At 39.1% G+C, this 18507-nt stretch overlaps 2 protein-coding genes across 3 annotated transcripts; both read left to right on the plus strand.

Moving 5' to 3' along the window:
• Positions 1–1320: 1320 nt before the first annotated feature.
• On the plus strand, positions 1321–5277 carry LOC113060719 (glycoprotein endo-alpha-1,2-mannosidase-like). The gene is made up of 5 exons (XM_026229865.1): positions 1321–1408; positions 2145–2763; positions 2836–2945; positions 3035–3111; positions 4430–5277. The coding sequence occupies exons 2-5, from the start codon at positions 2262–2264 to the stop codon at positions 5064–5066; spliced, it is 1326 nt and encodes a 441-aa protein (XP_026085650.1). The 5' UTR covers positions 1321–1408; positions 2145–2261; the 3' UTR covers positions 5067–5277.
• Positions 5278–9364: 4087 nt separating this feature from the next.
• On the plus strand, positions 9365–14081 carry LOC113060727 (alpha-(1,3)-fucosyltransferase 9-like). 2 transcript variants are annotated; one of them, XM_026229877.1, is made up of 3 exons: positions 9365–9666; positions 12001–12095; positions 12814–14081. In XM_026229877.1, the coding sequence occupies exon 3, from the start codon at positions 12822–12824 to the stop codon at positions 13899–13901; it is 1080 nt and encodes a 359-aa protein (XP_026085662.1). In that variant the 5' UTR covers positions 9365–9666; positions 12001–12095; positions 12814–12821; the 3' UTR covers positions 13902–14081. The 2 variants fall into 2 exon arrangements, with proteins under 2 accessions (XP_026085662.1, XP_026085663.1); XM_026229878.1 differs by having other exon boundaries at positions 9365–9598.
• Positions 14082–18507: the final 4426 nt, after the last annotated feature.

Genomic DNA, 18507 nt, shown 5'->3' on the forward strand with positions numbered 1-18507 from the left:
TTATTTGTTATAAAAAAATAAAAAATAGAAAATTGGATTGCAACCACATTTCAGGTTGTTATACATTAAAACTGAATAAATCTGAAAAAAAAAAAAACTGATCCAATTTTATAATGGTTGTATGTATATTAAGATTAGAGCAAGGGCAGAGTAAGCATAACAGCACTTAATCTCACTGTACCCTAAGGGAGCTGGCAAGCAATTATGTGAATTATCAGGTTGTCGCAGACAGCTCTTGCTTCTCCTTTGATTCTGATCCAAACGAACCATAATTTCACTGTTAGGTTCAAAAATAACTGTGAAAGATTCTCAAAGGCACAGAGTGGCACCGACATCAAAGTCTTATTTATCAGAGAAATTGGAGACTTTAAGATGTGAAAAATCCCTCAGCTCTGCATCCGTCCTCATAAAGCATCACTAGAACCTGCCATATTGTGTGTACATAGTGCACTTTGGAAATGATTGCTTGCAAGCTTTGTTTGATTAACTGAAGTCATTTCAGACACCAGGGACTGTTTGTCACTTCTGAAGCAGCTCAGTGTTGACAATGGAGTGTATATAGTAGTCTAAATCTATATCCAATAAACTACATTTTAAAGTGGAATTGTCTAAAATGTATTGTGGCTTATATTTTGAGACGTGCAGACCCAGCACTTCATCTTTTTACTTTTACTTATTAGCCTATTTTAATTTTTATTTTATTGATGCCGTCTTGTGGAAATTCACAAGAAAAGGTTCCTGAAGTATATGATTATTATGAATATATCGATGTTCAAGATGCATTCAGAAAACTGCACAAACACATAACTACTGTGTGCCTAATGTAGCCAGACTCTTCCCTCGCAACCCATTCATTTGAATGCAAACAGTACCCTCTCATGGCCGCGCATGCGACTATAAAAAAAAAACAAATTTTAATGAATAAAAATAAGAAACACGAAAATCTTCTGTTGGACTAAAACGACAAAGATATATTGCTGTAGGCATTTTTTGTAACTTATTTTTCTGTATGTGACAATTGTGAGCTGCAACTGAACTTATATTACACATATTTATTTTCCTCTCAAAGAAAACATTAATCTCCGAAATTAGCTGATGCAAACTGTAACAAACAATGAATGAGGCGATGAATTACTATAACCCGTCTGACACCGAATTTACGAACACTACGTAAACGCTTCCTAATTATTATTCATGAGTTCAGTCTTCGCCATAATAGAATTCGTAAATTCATCTCCCGTCCAGTAGAATGCAGTAAAGATCGCTCATATCTACAATTACTGAATAAACAAGACAGAAGCAAATACTGGTTACTTTTACTGTCTGTGGTCACTGACACTGATCTTTCCGCGTTAGTTTAAAGTGTCAGTCAGATATATTAATATATTTATAAAACAACTCAACAAAGGTATGATGCTGCATATGTTTTAAAATACAATAATATAAAATTAATTTCAGTCTCAGTTATATATGTGTCAGTGTTAAATAGCTGTTCCATGTGCCTCTTTTCTATGAGGTTTTGTAATAACTATTCACTGGTTCCCGTTTTAGCTCTAAAAATATGAATTATTTGTAACAGCAATTTATAGATTTTTTAATGGAACACGTCTTGATTATTTTAATACGTTTCATTTAATAGGTAACCATTTAAATGCAATGACATACATGCACTTGTCATATATTTAAGTCTTATGTTTAACATTTCTATATATATATATATATATATATATATATATATATATATATATATATATATATATATATATATATATCAACATACTAATACTGCCTATTTAAATGAATACAGTGAATTTCACAAGTATTCTTTTGGCTAAAATCGATGTAGAAGTGACTTATAAGTTGATAGAAAAAACTGTTAAAATGGCCCTTCTATCTTATTGTACGTGTACTTAGTATAAAAAGCATCGTAGGCTGAAAGTTAATGATTAGTGTCATAAAAGTAAGTTGTGCAACTAAATGTAGGCTACAAGTCTTTTCTCACAAGAGTATTATTTAAACGTGTATATTTTTTATTTCATTTATATTAACAAATAATTGTAATACATGAAAATATATATATTATATATAATATATACACGTAAATAAAATCTATTTATCTAGTGAGTTATTTATTTATTTTACAGCTATTCTTGTAGAAGCTTGGAGATGAAGAATGAACCTTGAGGGTTTCAATTAACATATTTGTTCCACCATTGACTGAACATCTTCCGTGGAATGGACTTTAACTATCCTCCAGGGTAATGGCACGTTTTAGGCGTAAGTCATGTTGTGCACTTATCGCATTAGCCTTGGCCGTGTTTATTATAACAGTCATCTTAAAGTCTCTGAACCCTGAGGATAATCAGTTTAACAGTCAGTTTGCATTAAGACTTATTCCACCTCCGGGACAAATGGAACAAGATAACAGCGTTGTTGTGTCTGCTAAACCTGCACAGCTGATACCAGCAGAGAAAGCTGATAGAATGGAGAACAAAATGCAAGATTTTCCTGAGCCAAATTACAATGTGCACGCTTTCTACTATGTGTGGTATGGGAACCCACAGTTTGATGGAAAATATGTTCACTGGGATCATCCACTCTTACCACACTGGGACCCCAAGGTGGCCTCAGGTTATTCGACAGGACGACACCACCCTCCTGATGACATCGGGGCCAATTTCTACCCTGCGCTAGGTCCATACAGCTCCAGAGATCCATCAGTTTTAGAGGAACACATGCGACAGCTGAGAACAGCTGATGTTGGTGAGAATCATCTTTGAAACATTTTCTTTACTGTATTTGCTCCATCTACTGAATATTTTTATTTTATTTTAGGTGTTCTAGCAGTTTCGTGGTATCCACTTAGTATGAATGACGACAATGGTGAAGAAATTGATAATTTTCTGCCTTTGGTTCTGGATGCAGCTGACAAATATCAATTGAAGGTGGTGTACAGTAGAGACAGATGGAGGTTTGAAATGCATAGTCTTTGCTTTTGTGTCTCATGCATTTATTTTTTTATTGTCCCTGACAGGTTGCTTTTCACATTGAACCATACAAAGGGCGAGATGATGCAAATATGCATGAAAATATTAAATATATTGTGGAGCGGTATGTTTGATAATTTTCATTCAACTCTATCTATTCATACTTAGAAAACATATAAAAGAAATAACACTTTCAGTTTCTTAACATTAGTTACTTAAAGCTGCAGTAGGTAACTTTTGTAAAAATATATTTTTTACATATTTATTAAACCTGTCATTATGTCCTGACAGTAGAATATGAGACAGATAATCTGTGAAAAAAATCAAGCTCCTCTGGCTCCTCCCAGTTGTCCTATTGCCATTTGCAGAAATTCATCCACTCCCGGTTAGAAAATAACCAATCAGAGCTGCGGTCTGTAACTTTGTTTGTGTTCAAAATGTAGAAAAATGTATATAATAAGCGAGTACACCATGAATCCATTTTCCAAACCGTGTTTTTAGCTTGTCTTGAATCACTAGGGTGCACCTATAATAAGTGTTTATATTCGGACTATTTTAGATTGCTTCGGGGGTACCGCGGCGGAGTAACCCAGTACCTTTGTGATTCTTCATAGACATAAACAGAGAGAAGTAGTTCCGGCTACAATGTTCTTCCGCAAGACGCAAGCAGTTCTGTTTATTAACTGCTAGAGCGTCAAAAGTTCCCTACCACAGCTTTAAAACTATCATGTATCAGCGGACAATGACAATACTTCTACAACATTTATAAATCTAGGTTAATATTAAAGGAGTAGTTCACCTAAAAATGAAAATGTACTGAAAATGTACTTACCTCAGGCCATCCAACTGATTTTAGCATTATATCACTTGCTCACCAATGGATCCTCTGCAGTGAATGGGTGCCGTCAGAATGAGATTTCAAACAGCTGATAAAAACATAACAATAATCCACACGACTCCAGTTCATTATTTAACATCTTGTGAAGTGAAAGGTTTTGTGTTTGTAAGAAACCAATCAAGGATTAGATCACTTCCAGAATAAACATTTCCTGATAACAGAATAATTAATGGACTTCAGTGGTGGCCAATGAGTTGAATGTCCAAATTGTATTTTCAATGCAGCTTCAAAGAACTCCACATGATCCCAGCATGAGTCTTTTCTAGCGAAACAATCATTTTCTAAAAGTGTGTATATATTTTTAACCACAAATGCTTGTCTGTGTGTTTGCAATTGTTTATTTCAACCGTGCAGATCTCTAATTCACAGGACATTAATGGATGTAATGGAGTCATGTGGATTACTTGTGAATTCGTGTGATGGTTTTAAACTCTCATTCTGACTGCACCCATTCACTCCAATTGTTCTATAGTTAATCTAAATAATAAAGAAAATCATTCCACAGAGGTGTTTAATTTCACTTATTGTTTATTGTGTTTTACAGGTATGGAAACCATCCTGCTTTTTATAGATACAAAACAAGCACTGGCAAATTTCTTCCACTGTATTATATATATGACTCCTACTTACAAACTCCAGATGTTTGGGCACAGCTGTTAAAGCCAAACGGTATATCGACAATCAGGAACACACTTTATGATGGCATCTTCATTGCTCTTCTTGTGGAAGAAAGCCATAAGAAGGACATACAGACTGCTGGATTTGATGGAATCTACACATATTTTGCCACCAATGGCTTTACTTATGGCTCCTCACATCACAACTGGAGATCCATCAAAACCTTCTGTGACTATAATAACTTGATATTCATTCCAAGTGTAGGGCCAGGTTATATCGACACTAGCATTAGACCTTGGAACTCCCAGAATACAAGGAACCGCATTAATGGCAAGTACTATGAGACCTCATTTAATGTGGCTGTGGAGGCAAGGCCACAAATCATCTCTATAACTTCATTCAATGAATGGCATGAAGGAACACAAATCGAAAAGGCCATTCCAAAGACATGGGGTAAAACTGTGTATCTTGACTACCTTCCTCATAAACCTACAGTTTATTTAGAGAAGACACAAAAATGGGCTAGAAAATTCAGTGAGGAGCAGAAGAAATGGCTGGAGTAAAGAAAAGTCTAATATTTTCAAGAGCAATACTGCCTTAAGTAGTGCTGACAAGGGCCATGGTTTGTTTTATTTTGGTCTGTTTGAGTTGTGTGCAGTTTGGTTTACTTACATGCCTCTTACGATAACTTGACTGATTAAACTTGTCAAATAGTACTAAATCATAATCAGAGATATTCTACCTTGAAATTGTAAATAAAACCTAGTTCTACATTATACTGTTTTTAACTACACTAAAAAAAAAAAATGTAGAAACAATTTGCACTCAGAATTGCTGGTACATTTCACAAATAATTAAAAAGAAAAAACAAATAACACTGAAATAAAAATTATTGTTATAATATACTGTGTACTTAGCTTAAATTTGAGTTTTAAATAGATTACATTTATTTGTAAATATGCATTTTAATCTACTGTTCGATGAAAAGTCTTTAAAGATTCACATGACATTCATAAGCTTTCTTTCTCAGAACAATACAATTGTCACGGTTTTACGCTGCCTGAAGGAAGACGGAGTCGAGGATAAACGGAATAAGGCTTTTAATACATCCAACACAGGGGATATCCAACATGGAGCACAGAGGTAGACACACGTAAGTAGCAAGGGATCACAAGTGAGGATCACAAGTGAGTGCAAATGAAGACCCGACCAAACAGAACTGAAAAGACAAGGCTTAAGTACAAAGGATAATTGGGGAAACACAGGTGGATGGAATCATAAGTTAGCAGGGACATGGAACACATGAGGAAGAGAATGGACACACCTGGGAACTAATCAAACACGGAAAGACAGAAACTGGGTCATGGGCAAAAACACATTAAATGAGTCCAGGTGTGTGACAGTACTCCCCCCTCCCGGTAGGTGCGTCCTCGCACCGTAGAAACAACAGGGGGAGGCGTAGGTGGGAACTTGGGAGGAGGTTCCGGTGGAGGACGGACTTCCCGGAGGGGGCCAGCAGACAGGGACCACAGAAGGAGGAGCCAGGGAGGAGACGGAGGAAGGAGCCAGGGAGGAGACAGGAGCAGGAAGAGCCAGATGGTCCACCAGAGACCAGCCAGGACGGAGATCCAAGGTGGAGTCGACGGCGGGAGGAGCCATGGTGAAGGAAGGGTCGACGACACCAGGGAGCCGACAGGCGGAGACTGCACCGGTGGGTGAGGAGCCCAAGATGGAGCAGCACAGCCGCAGAGCCAGGGTGACGACGAGGTTCCGGAGGGCCTAGGTGGAGCAGAAGGCTCAGGCGACCAAGGCGGAGGCGGGGTACTGGCAGACCGCTGTGGAGCCGGGGCGACCGAGGATGGAGGTGGAACCAGAGGGAAGGAGGAGCCTGACAGAGCCGGAGGGATGGAGTGACGAGGTGGAACCAGAGGAGAGGAGTCCCGAGGTGGCGGATGGTCGACGACTGACCAAGGTGGAGCCGGAGGGACGAGGGAGCCCGGTGGAGCAGGTGGGATGACAGGCCACGGTGGAGACGAGGGAGCTAAGAGCCAAGGCGGAGCCGCTGGGTCGAAGGACCGAGGAGGAGTCCAGGGCTCGGAGGCTGGAGGCGGAGACAGGGCCTTAACACGCCAAGGCGGAGCTGGAGACTGGCAGTCCAGCGGCGAACCACCGCGCCCCGATGGCGCGGACTGAGGGTGAGCTGCGGGACTGACTGGCACCAGCAGGGATGACGAGGAACTGGCTGGTCTAGGAGGAGGAGAGAGGAGAAGGATGGGGGGAACGACAGGAGGATCAGGGCTGGACGGAACCAGCGAAAGAGTAGAGGGACCAGCAGGTTTGGGAGGAGGCGGGAGAGGGAGGCTGGGAGGGAATACAGGAGACACAGAAGATTCAGGGCTGGGCGGAACCAGTGGTGAAACAGAAAAATCATGGCTGGGCGGAACCAGCGGAGACACAGAAAATTCAGAGCTGGGCGGAACCAGCGGAGACACAGAAGATTCAGAGCTGGGCGGAACCAGCGGAGACACAGAAGATTCAGAGCTGGGCGGAACCAGCGGAGACACAGAAGATTCAGAGCTGGGCGGAACCAGCGGAGACACAGAAGATTCAGAGCTGGGCGGAACCAGCGGAGAAACAGAAAACTCAGGGCTGGGCGGAACCAGCGGAGAAACAGAAGATTCAGAGCTGGGCGGAGCCAGCGGAGATACAGGAAACTCAGGGCTGGGCGGAACCAGCGGAGAAACAGAAAACTCAGGGCTGGCCGTAACCAGCGGAGAAACAGAAAACTCAGGGCTGGGCGTAACCAGCGGAGAAACAGAAAACTCAGGGCTGGGCGTAACCAGCGGAGAAACAGAAAACTCAGGGCTGGGCGTAACCAGCGGAGAAACAGAAAATTCATGGCTGGATGGACCCAGCGGAAATGGAGCAGAGGAAATGACTGGAGGAGGTAGGAGTGGGAGACTGAGAGGGTATACAGGGGAATCAGGGCTGGACGGAACCAGCGGGGAAACAGGAAAATTTGGGATTACCTCCATAGACCAGTCCATCAGATCCAGAACTTGCTCCATACGATCTTCAGAGACTGCATATAGCTCACCCTCAGTCGCAGGAGTGTGGGCAGGGCTTTCCTCCACGCCCTCGATCTCCACGAGGACTCCCACGATGCACGGTGTTGCCGGCTCACACACCTGGTCAGTCGCGCTCTCGAGTTCCGGCTCCCTGTCAGTGGATGGCTCGGGCTCTGCGGCTGCGGTGGGCTCTGGCTCCGTGCGGCGTGATGGTGGCTGGCTGGTCTCTGGGTCGGGAGTGGGGCTGGCGAGGTCCTCTATGGGGCAGACGGTGAGAGATGAGCCATTTCTCGCCAGAGTCCACTCCACGTATGCGGCGAAATTCTCTCGAGGACCATCTTCGGACGACAACGCTCTGCATTTGGAGTTCAGGCTGGTGTTGTAGAAGGTGCAGAGCGCGCCGTCCGGGTAGCTGGTGGCATTTGCTAATAGGAGAAACCATCTGGTGTGGTCCTCGAGAGAGCGTTCTTCCTGCTTCAGCAGAAGGATGAGGAATTCGGGACGATAGAGGGGATCCATAGAAACACTAAGAAAAGAAAAGACTTTGAAAACACAAAAACAAAACGGAGGGAAGAACATGCAGTTTTCTATTTTCTCTTATGTGGTCGGGTCTTCTGTCACGGTTTTACGCTGCCTGAAGGAAGACGGAGTCGAGGATAAACGGAATAAGGCTTTTAATACATCCAACACAGGGGATATCCAACATGGAGCACAGAGGTAGACACACGTAAGTAGCAAGGGATCACAAGTGAGGATCACAAGTGAGTGCAAATGAAGACCCGACCAAACAGAACTGAAAAGACAAGGCTTAAGTACAAAGGATAATTGGGGAAACACAGGTGGATGGAATCATAAATTAGCAGGGACATGGAACACATGAGGAAGAGAATGGACACACCTGGGAACTAATCAAACACGGAAAGACAGAAACTGGGTCATGGGCAAAAACACATTAAATGAGTCCAGGTGTGTGACAACAATGACACACTGTGTCACATTCTTTAAATTTTAATGTAAGTGCATAGTAATAAAACCACCTAACATAAAGTGTGACCAACATAACGCAGTTTCCCTGGCATCAAAATAAATTAAATTGATTATTTCTTATAAGAATGGGAGTTATTAAATGAACAATAAATTATGTAAAATAAAAAACACTGTGTTGTGCATTTTCATTCAAAATATCCATATATTCCATCAAATATATTTAACAATTCAAAATGGAATATAAAAGTCGGCCACGGTTTATTTTGTTATTTTTTGTATCGTAGGCATTTGTTTTACTTGCATGCATTTTAACTCCTTTTTATGGAAACCTGACTCATTAAACTCATCCAATTGCATTCAGAGATATTTACTTTAAATAAACTATAAATGCCATTCGGTCATCATTTGCTCACATAATTGATTGTGTAATTGCTTATTTACTAATCTACGATTGTTTAAATTATTATATTAAACCGATTTTAAAACAAATTATTACATGAAATTTATATGTGAACCCACATTTTTTTCTATACACAGCATGCATGTATTTATAAATAATACACATCTGACTGTCATAGGCTGTAAGCCACTGAATGCAAACAGCAATGATAAACAAAGGGATAATCCACGAGTACATACATAATCCAGTGTAACGCAAATTACAAATTTAATTTCCCCTTCCATGCATATATTTGCATTCTTGCATGTAGCCTATTAACTGCACACAAACACGCACGCACGCCCATATACGCCCTATAATTACATCCATGCATATGGACAGCACGGGGACATTATTATACATCACATCACACCGCGTTACGTGGGGTCCTTTCCAGCGATGCACTTGCTCGCGTTCTCCTTTTCTGACCCATAGGATCGTACATTTTGACTTGCACGCGCTGATTTGAGTCTGTCATCACTGCGGACACATTGCAATATGCAGTGAATCCCTGACGCGAACACTATGGGTCCAGGTAGCCTACATCCTATCCGAATATTGCCATCATTGGAGATTTTTCAGCACCATCCCGATATGCGAGGTATGTGGGATGTAGATAAAAGAAGCGCATGATGTGGCTTTCCCTCGAGGATGTTTGCTGATGGACAGGTGAGACAAGCGATTTACCGATATGAATATTACCTGTATGCTTTGCATATATTGCAGGACACGACTTCAGGCTTTAAATATCACGCACTGCGTGCAAAATAATTTTTTCATTCATCTCGTGGGGGATTTTTGAGCTATAATAATTAAACATGGCAGGGACGATCATTCTCAAGGGATGCTTCATGCGTCCTTTTTGGATACAATGCGTGTTTGCTTAAAACAGACAAAGCAGTCGAGATGTTGGAAAGAGGAAACGTGTCATATTTAAGGAATAGACATATTTTGTGTAGTAATGTCAGATGTGTGTGACAGTCTGTTTTAAGATGACCTTCAGCATCACTGGCCAAAACATAACACCTTGCACGATATTATACGTTCATTTTGTTTATATGAACGATTTTAGAGGTGTGTTCATTAAATATTTTACCTCCATATCACTGATGGGACAGACACGAATTGGTAAAGCTAAATAAACTACAGAAACGCTTCATATTTAATGGTTCTTCTTTTCATCTTCATGTCCTTCATCCACATCTTCTATTTATTAGACGTCAACACCGAAGCCAACTACCAGCATGCAACTCTGTGTCCCAAATACATCACAATACATTTAAAACAAAAGGCCTTTCTTTCTCAAAGAATAGTCACCGTTTGTGTCTCCGAGAGAGACACACAATTATGCAACTTCATTGATCTTTGTTTACTTTAATAAAATCATGCATCGTATGTATGGCCAAAAATATGTAAATATATACAGTATATAGGCCTGCATAGGAAACAAGATGTGAAATGCCAAACTCTTAAATGATCCTCCCCTCAGGACCTTAAAATAGCTGATTATTGCCCAAAGTTTGTAAACTCTGAGAAATATATAATCCATTAGGATAATTATATTTGATCATGTACTGGATGAGCAATGTTTGATTTAGCATATGTATGATATATTTCCCAGAAGCCCTCTCTGTGTCCGCTCTTACATAGAGCGTTTGCTGTGATGTGAGATGATTGAGTCACAAATGCACTAAACCTTTTAAACAGCTCTTCCATGTGTCCACACTTGGATTAATAGCGAATGAACACTGCAGAGATTAAAAAAAGCTCATTTATCAGCCAACAGTGTTGTGTAGTGTGTGTAAAACCCCACAACTGAAATGCATTATGAATATGAGATGAATGAGTAACAGGTGTGTTAGATGCAATATTTCTCACAGGAAATATCACAAATCGTTTTATTGTCATGTTGCCTTTTTAAGTCCACATACATGTACAATGTAAAAATGGTAACAAATTGCATTGAGGTTACATTAACATTATTTAATGTGTCACCTGATATTACCTAACAATGAGCAATACATTTGTTATAGTATAGTAACTAATGTTAACAAATGGAACCTTATTGTGAAGGGTTGCTGTGAAAGTTAATAGAAAGAAATGTGACTTATTGGTTGTTAATTGATTTCTTCAATTATTAATTTGCTTATATGTGTCAGGTTAGCACATCTATTAAACAGAACAGGGTGAAAGCTGTGAAGATGTATTTTTTTATTAGCAGGTGTTCCTGTGAAACTGTACAGTTAATTGAGCTGTTGATTCAGTCCATTGAAGTGAATTGAATAAGTGAAGTGAATGTTTATTTGATTTTTAATGGTATGTTTTGATAATAATGTTTTTTTTTTAAGCCTCTTGAAGTCATTGGTTCACTTTTGAAGAATTTGGATGTAATGGGCAGTGTGGTTTTAAGAAAGACTGGGAAATGTATTGCATTATAGTCCCATGGTTTTCATTTAAAAAAAAGAAAAAGGGAGGAAAGAAAAAATATTTTGGATTCTGTTCTGGGAATGTATTCTGAAAACAAAATCTAGTGTTTCTAGATCCTTAAACTGTAAGCTCATTTTAACATCTTGTCAAGGTGAAAATTTGGTGTAAATATAGGCCTTTTGATTATATTATCTGTTGACATCCTAAAGATGGCAGTGTTTCCATATGTATAACTGATTGTCTAATTGTTCTTGCAATGATCCAGAATTATTTTTAAGTATACAATCCCACAACAGGCCCAGGACTACCAGAGACGATGAGGGAAGTGCATCTCCCTAAATATTCTGAACAGTGGTCAAATAATATGGAGTTTTTAATGACAAAATCTTAAACTTTCACATTTGTATCCCCCAGTCTAAAATGTTTGTTTACACCCTTTCTAAACAAAGTGATAGATATTGATATTCAGTTTTATAGTCAGTCTGCAGCTTTATTCATTAAAATGCTTGACATCTGATAGTTGTTGATTGTACAGTGATGAAAATCTATTTTATGTCTTTTTCCCCTCATGAGAAGACCTTTGATTTTAAGACTGACAGTCTTCTGGTAATAAAAAGAAGAACCTGGAACATACAATCAGTTTACCTTCTGGATATCAGCAAATCTGTCAGGTGAATTTTTAAGATTATTTTCTTTGCATTTAAATTGGAATTCGCTGTGCTTGTGATTAGTTGACTTATTAGTCATGTTAAATATATTAATCATATACTTTTCTCTCTAAATAATTTATATATATATATATATATATATATATATATATATATATATATATGTGTGTGTGTGTGTGTGTGTGTGTGTGTGTGTGTGTGTGTGTGTGTGTGTGTGTGTGTGTGTGTGTGTGTGTAAACCAGCCAGCATTTTTATCTCAAGTATACTTGTACAGTCAAACGTCCTAGGCATGTAAATGTCTCTTTATAAAAAGTCTAGGATTTTTATGCATCTTATGTTTATATTCATTACAGTAGTGCACATATAATCATCTGATGGATGAGACACCTTAACATATACCTTAACATATATATATATTCAAATGGCACGCACAGTATAAAGTTCCTACATCAAGTAATTTTCCCAGTCTCAACTCACAACTGTTTTATGGAGATTTTGTCTACTGAACGTTTTACAGAAAGAAGTTTCAGTTTGTTGTTAAACAATAGCACAATTAAATTGAATGCACTGTACTTCTATCCCTTACAGCATTGTTTTCATACCTGTCAAAAATTAAATAGTGCATTAAATTATATAGGCAGGTCTATAAGGTCTATAAGGAGCTGTTTCATACAATAACCCTTTTTTGCCTTTTGATCTTCATCTACTTCCTCTTTAAAGGCCAGAGTATGCCATCTGCACCAACTTACAGAATCCTACGACCCCTCCTGCTTGGTATCTTTTTATTAGGATGCTTTGTGACTTTGTTTTTAATGTACATCAAACCGTCTACGAGCTGGTTGTCAGGCCCGGTCGAGTCAGAAACGTCCACAGCCCGAGTGAAGAGCCTCCTTTCCACCAGAAGTGAACAGAACCAGACCACCATCCTTGTTTGGCTTTGGCCTTTCGGTGAAACGTACGACCTGAACGTCTGTAGCTCTTTGTTCAATATTGATGGCTGCTTCCTCACTGCCGACCGAAACCTTTACAACAAATCTGACGCCGTGGTCATACATCACAGGGACATCACCAGCGACCTGTCCAACATGCCACCTACATATCGGCCCACGTTGCAGAGATGGATTTGGATGAACTTCGAATCACCTTCGCATTCATCTCAGTTACCTGGAATTGAAAACTTGTTTAATTTGACTCTAAACTATCGGCGGGATGCTGATATAGAAGTGCCTTATGGATCGATTGTCGGGGCCCAAGGAGAGGAGGACTTCGTGCCACCAAGCAAGAACAAGCTGATTTGTTGGATCGTCAGCAATTGGAACCCAGACCACGTCAGAGTGAAATACTACAATGAACTATACAAGCACATCGAGGTTCATGCATACGGACAAGCATTTGGGGAGTACATTTCCGACCAGGACTATTTCCCTACAATTGCAAGCTGTAAATTCTATTTGGCATTCGAGAACTCAATTCACAAAGACTATATCACTGAGAAATTGTACAACCCACTTTCCATCGGCACTGTACCCGTGGTGCTTGGACCACCAAGGGAGAACTATCAGAACTTTGTGCAGGGAAATGCTTTCATCCACGTTGATGACTTCCCATCTCCAAAGGAGCTGGCTGATTACCTCCTGTTCCTTGATAAAAATGAGGAGCTTTACCTGAAGTACTTTGACTGGCGTAAACACTTTAAGGTGAAAAAGGCGTACTTCTGGGCTGAACACACGTGTCTGGCTTGCGATTACATTAGAAGGCACAATGAGTACAAATCAATTAACAATCTTGACAAATGGTACTGGGGTTAATCCACAACTGAAACACTGGACCGGCTTAATGAAAGTTGCTTGACAATAAGAGCTTCATGTAACTTCATGAGGGTTAGTCGTGAGCGCTTACAGACTTTTATTTTTGTAAAATGTAAAAAAAGTAGATGTACATTTATTTTGTGTTTGGTTTCATGTGTTTATTAATCTGGATGCAAATGATGCATTTTAGAGTTTAATAAGTTTGTATTTATTTGGAAAGCTGATTTTGACCAAATTGCACAAAAAGTGTTTAAAGGGATATTTCGGCCAAAAAACAGAAATTCTGTCATTTACATACGTACTTGTCGTTCCAGTCTTGTATGACCTTTTTTCTTCTTTGGAACACACACACACAAACATATTTTGTAAATTATATTTTAGATGCAAATCATGCTTTTTAGTGTTTAATAAGTATATATTTATTGGGAAAGAAGATTTTAACCAAAATGCACAATTTGCATTTGGAGGGACAGTTCACCCAAAAATCATTTACACAGCCTCATGTCATTCCAAACCTGACTTGTATTTATTTTGAGGAACATAAATAAGATTATCCTGTTTCGGCCAATTTGGACTTTTTATCTCATAGTTCCAAGAAAAGTCAGAATTCTGAGATATATAATGTAATTGCAAGAGAAAGGTCAGAACTGAGAGATAAAAAGTCATAATTTTATTTTTTATTCTTCAGGGGAAACAAAAAAACAACAGGTGATACATAAACTCAGAATTCTGAGAAACAAAGTCTGAATTGTGAGATACTGTATAAACGAAGAAGAGAGATATGTAAACTTGTTAAGAAAACTGTTAGAATTTATGAGTTTGAAAAAATGGGCTTCCATAGTTTTTTTTCCAATACAGTGAAAGTTAATGGGGTCCAAAATAACACACAAAAGTAATTTAATTTGTGTTCTGCAGAAAAAGTAAGCCATACAGATTTGAAACAACACAAGGGTGACTAAATGATGACAGAATCTTTGTGTGAAATATTGCTTTAAAACGTCACATGTAACAGTGGTTCCCAGAGAGAGAACGAGATGCTGCGTCCTCTAGCAAAGACTTTGGGGACTGCTGCCAGCAAGACCAGTGTCTGAAGCACATGTGAATCAACTCCAATCCCATTGGCCCATGTAGCCCATGATGTCACAGGCAGGTGTCCGGGAGTATATGAGGGCACCTGCTGAATGCCTCCTCAATTTAGTCTTTAGTCAATTTAGGCATGGTGAGACCACCCAGCATCTTGTTTCCTCTCGAGGAGCCATGGTTATAGGCATAGATCCCCTTCTAGGCAAATCACACTATGTCCTCACTATGGGGAACGGACCTAATCCAATGCCATGTGCATGCCTGTTCACCTGGTGAGATAGCACCAAGGGAAGCGACAGACATACATCAAAACTTCCCTCAGAAAGGGAGTAAGCCACTGATGCCCGGGGCCACTAACATAACTCAGAAAAATGGAAAACCCATCCAAACATGAGGGACATCCCATTAACCACAAATGCCTCTCTGTAGCCACCATTGCTGCCATTGCACGGCAAGTCTGTGGTGCGGCACAGTTCCTTGACTGCCTCAGGGATAAAACCTTGCCCTCATCTAGATTTCTAAGCGAGTCAGCTTGATGAGCTTTTAACAAAGCCATTGTATACAAAGCTCCACCAGCTTGACCTGCCGCCACATACACCTTGCAGTTCAGACGCAAGTTGGTCTGAAGCAGGTCTTTAAAGACGATGACTCACCCTGGGAGAGATAGCTCACTAGCATCTCCAGGGGGCATCTTCACATTTTCATGCTCACTCGCACCCTCAATATTAGTGTAATCCACATGCTGAAAAAGATGCAGCTGAGCTGGATATGGCCTGTCCCGTGATCTCACTAACTTGGAGGTTGGAAAGAAAGGGGAGTCCCCTGAGGGAGGGGAGGTCATGACTGGCCAGAAAGCACTCGTCCAATCTGCCACAAGCTTCTGCCTTTTGCATGTTCAGACTCTTAGTAGCATGAACACATGTGCTCCTCACGAAAGACACAGCACGCTTAGATTGTGTGTCCTCGGGTGTCAGAAACCTCAGAAACCTGCCTTGGTTTTCTCCATTATGCCTTCACACTAACTGTCAAACAAACGGCTCCTGAAGACAATAAAATTCGGTGACGTATTCGGCCTGTGATGTCACGGGCTATGTGGGCCAATGGGATTGGAATTGTTTGACACGTGTTTCAGGCACGGTGGCAGTCCCCATAGAGCAGAGCCATGAAGAGCAGAGATAGTTCAGAGCTAGAGGACGCAGCGCAAGTTCCCTAGAGAGGGAATTCAGTTTAGCTGTTTTCATGCACCTAACCGCACATTATACAGGAAATCAGTTTATTTAATGAGAACCAAGCACTTTCTGAAACTGAGATTTTTATGCTTTAATTATATCATTGGTTATTGTGAAAACATTAGTGCATCTATGCAGTGTTTACAGATCTTATGTTGTGCAAAGTGTCAATGTACTGTAAATGTAATGTGTATGTATTTTGAGACAACCTGCCTTTCATTTTCCATGGTTTTGGATGTTGTTTTGCAAATTAATATTTTACCATTTCAGTAACCAACATGATTTGCCACTGAAAAACAACAAATATGCCAGAAGCATTTTTTTTTTTTTACTGAATAACTGCTGATAATATCACTGTTAAGTAGCTTACATGGCTTGGATATGTGATACTGTGAAGTATCAATGTGTACTGTGAAGTTCTGTCTTCTAAATGTCACTTTTGTTTAACAGTGAAGTGTTGAATCAATAGCAGAAGGCCGGTATACATACAGTCATGTGTGGGAGGTGCCATATTCACAGGAATGCAAAGGACTTTTTTCCAAATGTTGCCAAATGTTTCGACGTGCTCATACGAGATGTATGAAATCATAATGTGAGAAGCATAATGACTAGGTTTTCTAATTCAGAAGTTGCTTCAGATGGAAGCTTGGAAGATTTGTTTGCAGTCAAAGTTTTCTTTCTCAAACGTGATGCTACTGATCTTTTATCTTTGGGATTCAGGTCATCCCATTTATCAGATGTGCTTTCATTTAATGGTGAAGGACTGTTTTAGATGTGCTCACATACATGTAGTCAGTCTAATATTAGATGAGGTTGAAGAGCTCTATTATTGATCAATGATAACATTTTCAGCTGTGGATCGAAGACTAAGCTGCTGATACTGGAACTGCAAAAAACAATCATGTTCTTAACGTTTTGTCTTATCTCCAATATAAAAAAAAAAATCTGAACATCCTTAGAACAAGATTTTTATTTATTTATTTTTTTACCTGAGAAAAAATATTGTGTAAGACAACATTTTTCCTTTTGTTTTCTTTTTTTTATGTTTTAAGTATAAATCAAACATGATTTTGAGAAGTTTATATGTATAACGGTCATAGTTGGGTGAACTATCTATTTAAGTAAAGACATAACAATGTGCCAAAATATATTTTTGCTAATTTTAAGCATTACATTTAGCTAGATTTAGCCTTAAATAATAATAATAATAGGTCATATTATATATTTATGCATTTGGCAGATGCTTTTTCTTGCATTTAAGGTATACAGTTTATCCTGGGAATCGAACCCCTGTCCTAAGTGTTGCAAGCACTATGCTCTACTGTTTGAACTACTGAAATGCATTTGGTAGATTCTAAATGATTATACATATGTTCTCTGATCATACAATATTTTGTTCTTCAAGCAAATATATTTTTTTTAAGGATGTTTACTTGTTTTTCTTGGAAACCAAGGCAAAAGCGATTAAGAAAATGATTTTTGCACTATATGATAAAGCACACTTTAATTGATGATATTTGTACACATTTTGTTTATAAGGATTATCAATCATTTCCAGGCTCAGGCACTCACGAGTCTTGAATCACATGTATATTCTCATGTCTGAAGCACACATGTTTGTGGGTTATTGTTCTTGTTGTGTTCCAGTGTCTTTCAAATTGAACAAACTGTATAAACTGTAACATCAGCGGATAAATATTTCATGCCTGGGTTTTTAACTTTTGTATACATGAGGGACCATCCGTTTAAAAAAAAAAAAAAAAAAAAACAGAAGTGCTATTTTAACAATGTCCATCTGTATATTACTCAAATGTGCACAAAAAGCCAGAGTTTTTTATATTAACTTTGAGGAAAATCGGGATGACGTGTAGTAACACAAGCTCCACTACACGTCTCAGATCAGTGTTTGTCAGAGATAATCGGTTTGCCGTGAATGCTCTTTAGGCATTGTAAATAGCAGTATTGTTGGACAATCTCAAAACTGTAGCGAATGCCACGAGGATGAAGCCCTGATATGAGACAGACAAAATAAGCCCTTTCTGAGCCTTTGCAACAAGGAAGAAAAGTCTCCTGCTGAAAACAAAGACATTTTCTGTCTCTAAAGCAGTTTCCACAATGAACATCCAAATCATTTTTGGTATTAGGAATTAGTCTTTTGAATAATGGACTGGAAAACCTAAAAGCTAAAACTTTCTCTCCAGTGTGATATATTGAACTGGTGACAGTACAAATTCATATTGTGACTAAAATGTGACCTGTGAAAAAAAAAAAGAATGAACTGTTTATTGTTTCAT

Source organism: Carassius auratus, chromosome 42 (assembly GCF_003368295.1).
Source record: "Carassius auratus strain Wakin chromosome 42, ASM336829v1, whole genome shotgun sequence".
NCBI lineage: Eukaryota > Metazoa > Chordata > Actinopteri > Cypriniformes > Cyprinidae > Carassius > Carassius auratus.

Excerpts from the sequence above, each read along its gene's own strand:
- LOC113060719 (XM_026229865.1), top strand. The coding sequence starts at position 2,262 with ATGGCACGTTTTAGGCGTAAGTCATGTTGTGCACTTATCGCATTAGCC. Across the intron at positions 2,946-3,034 it reads CTGACAAATATCAATTGAAG|GTTGCTTTTCACATTGAACC; the intron begins GTGGTGTACAGT and ends TGTCCCTGACAG. Across the intron at positions 3,112-4,429 it reads ATTAAATATATTGTGGAGCG|GTATGGAAACCATCCTGCTT; the intron begins GTATGTTTGATA and ends TGTGTTTTACAG.
- LOC113060727 (XM_026229877.1), top strand. The coding sequence starts at position 12,822 with ATGCCATCTGCACCAACTTACAGAATCCTACGACCCCTCCTGCTTGGT.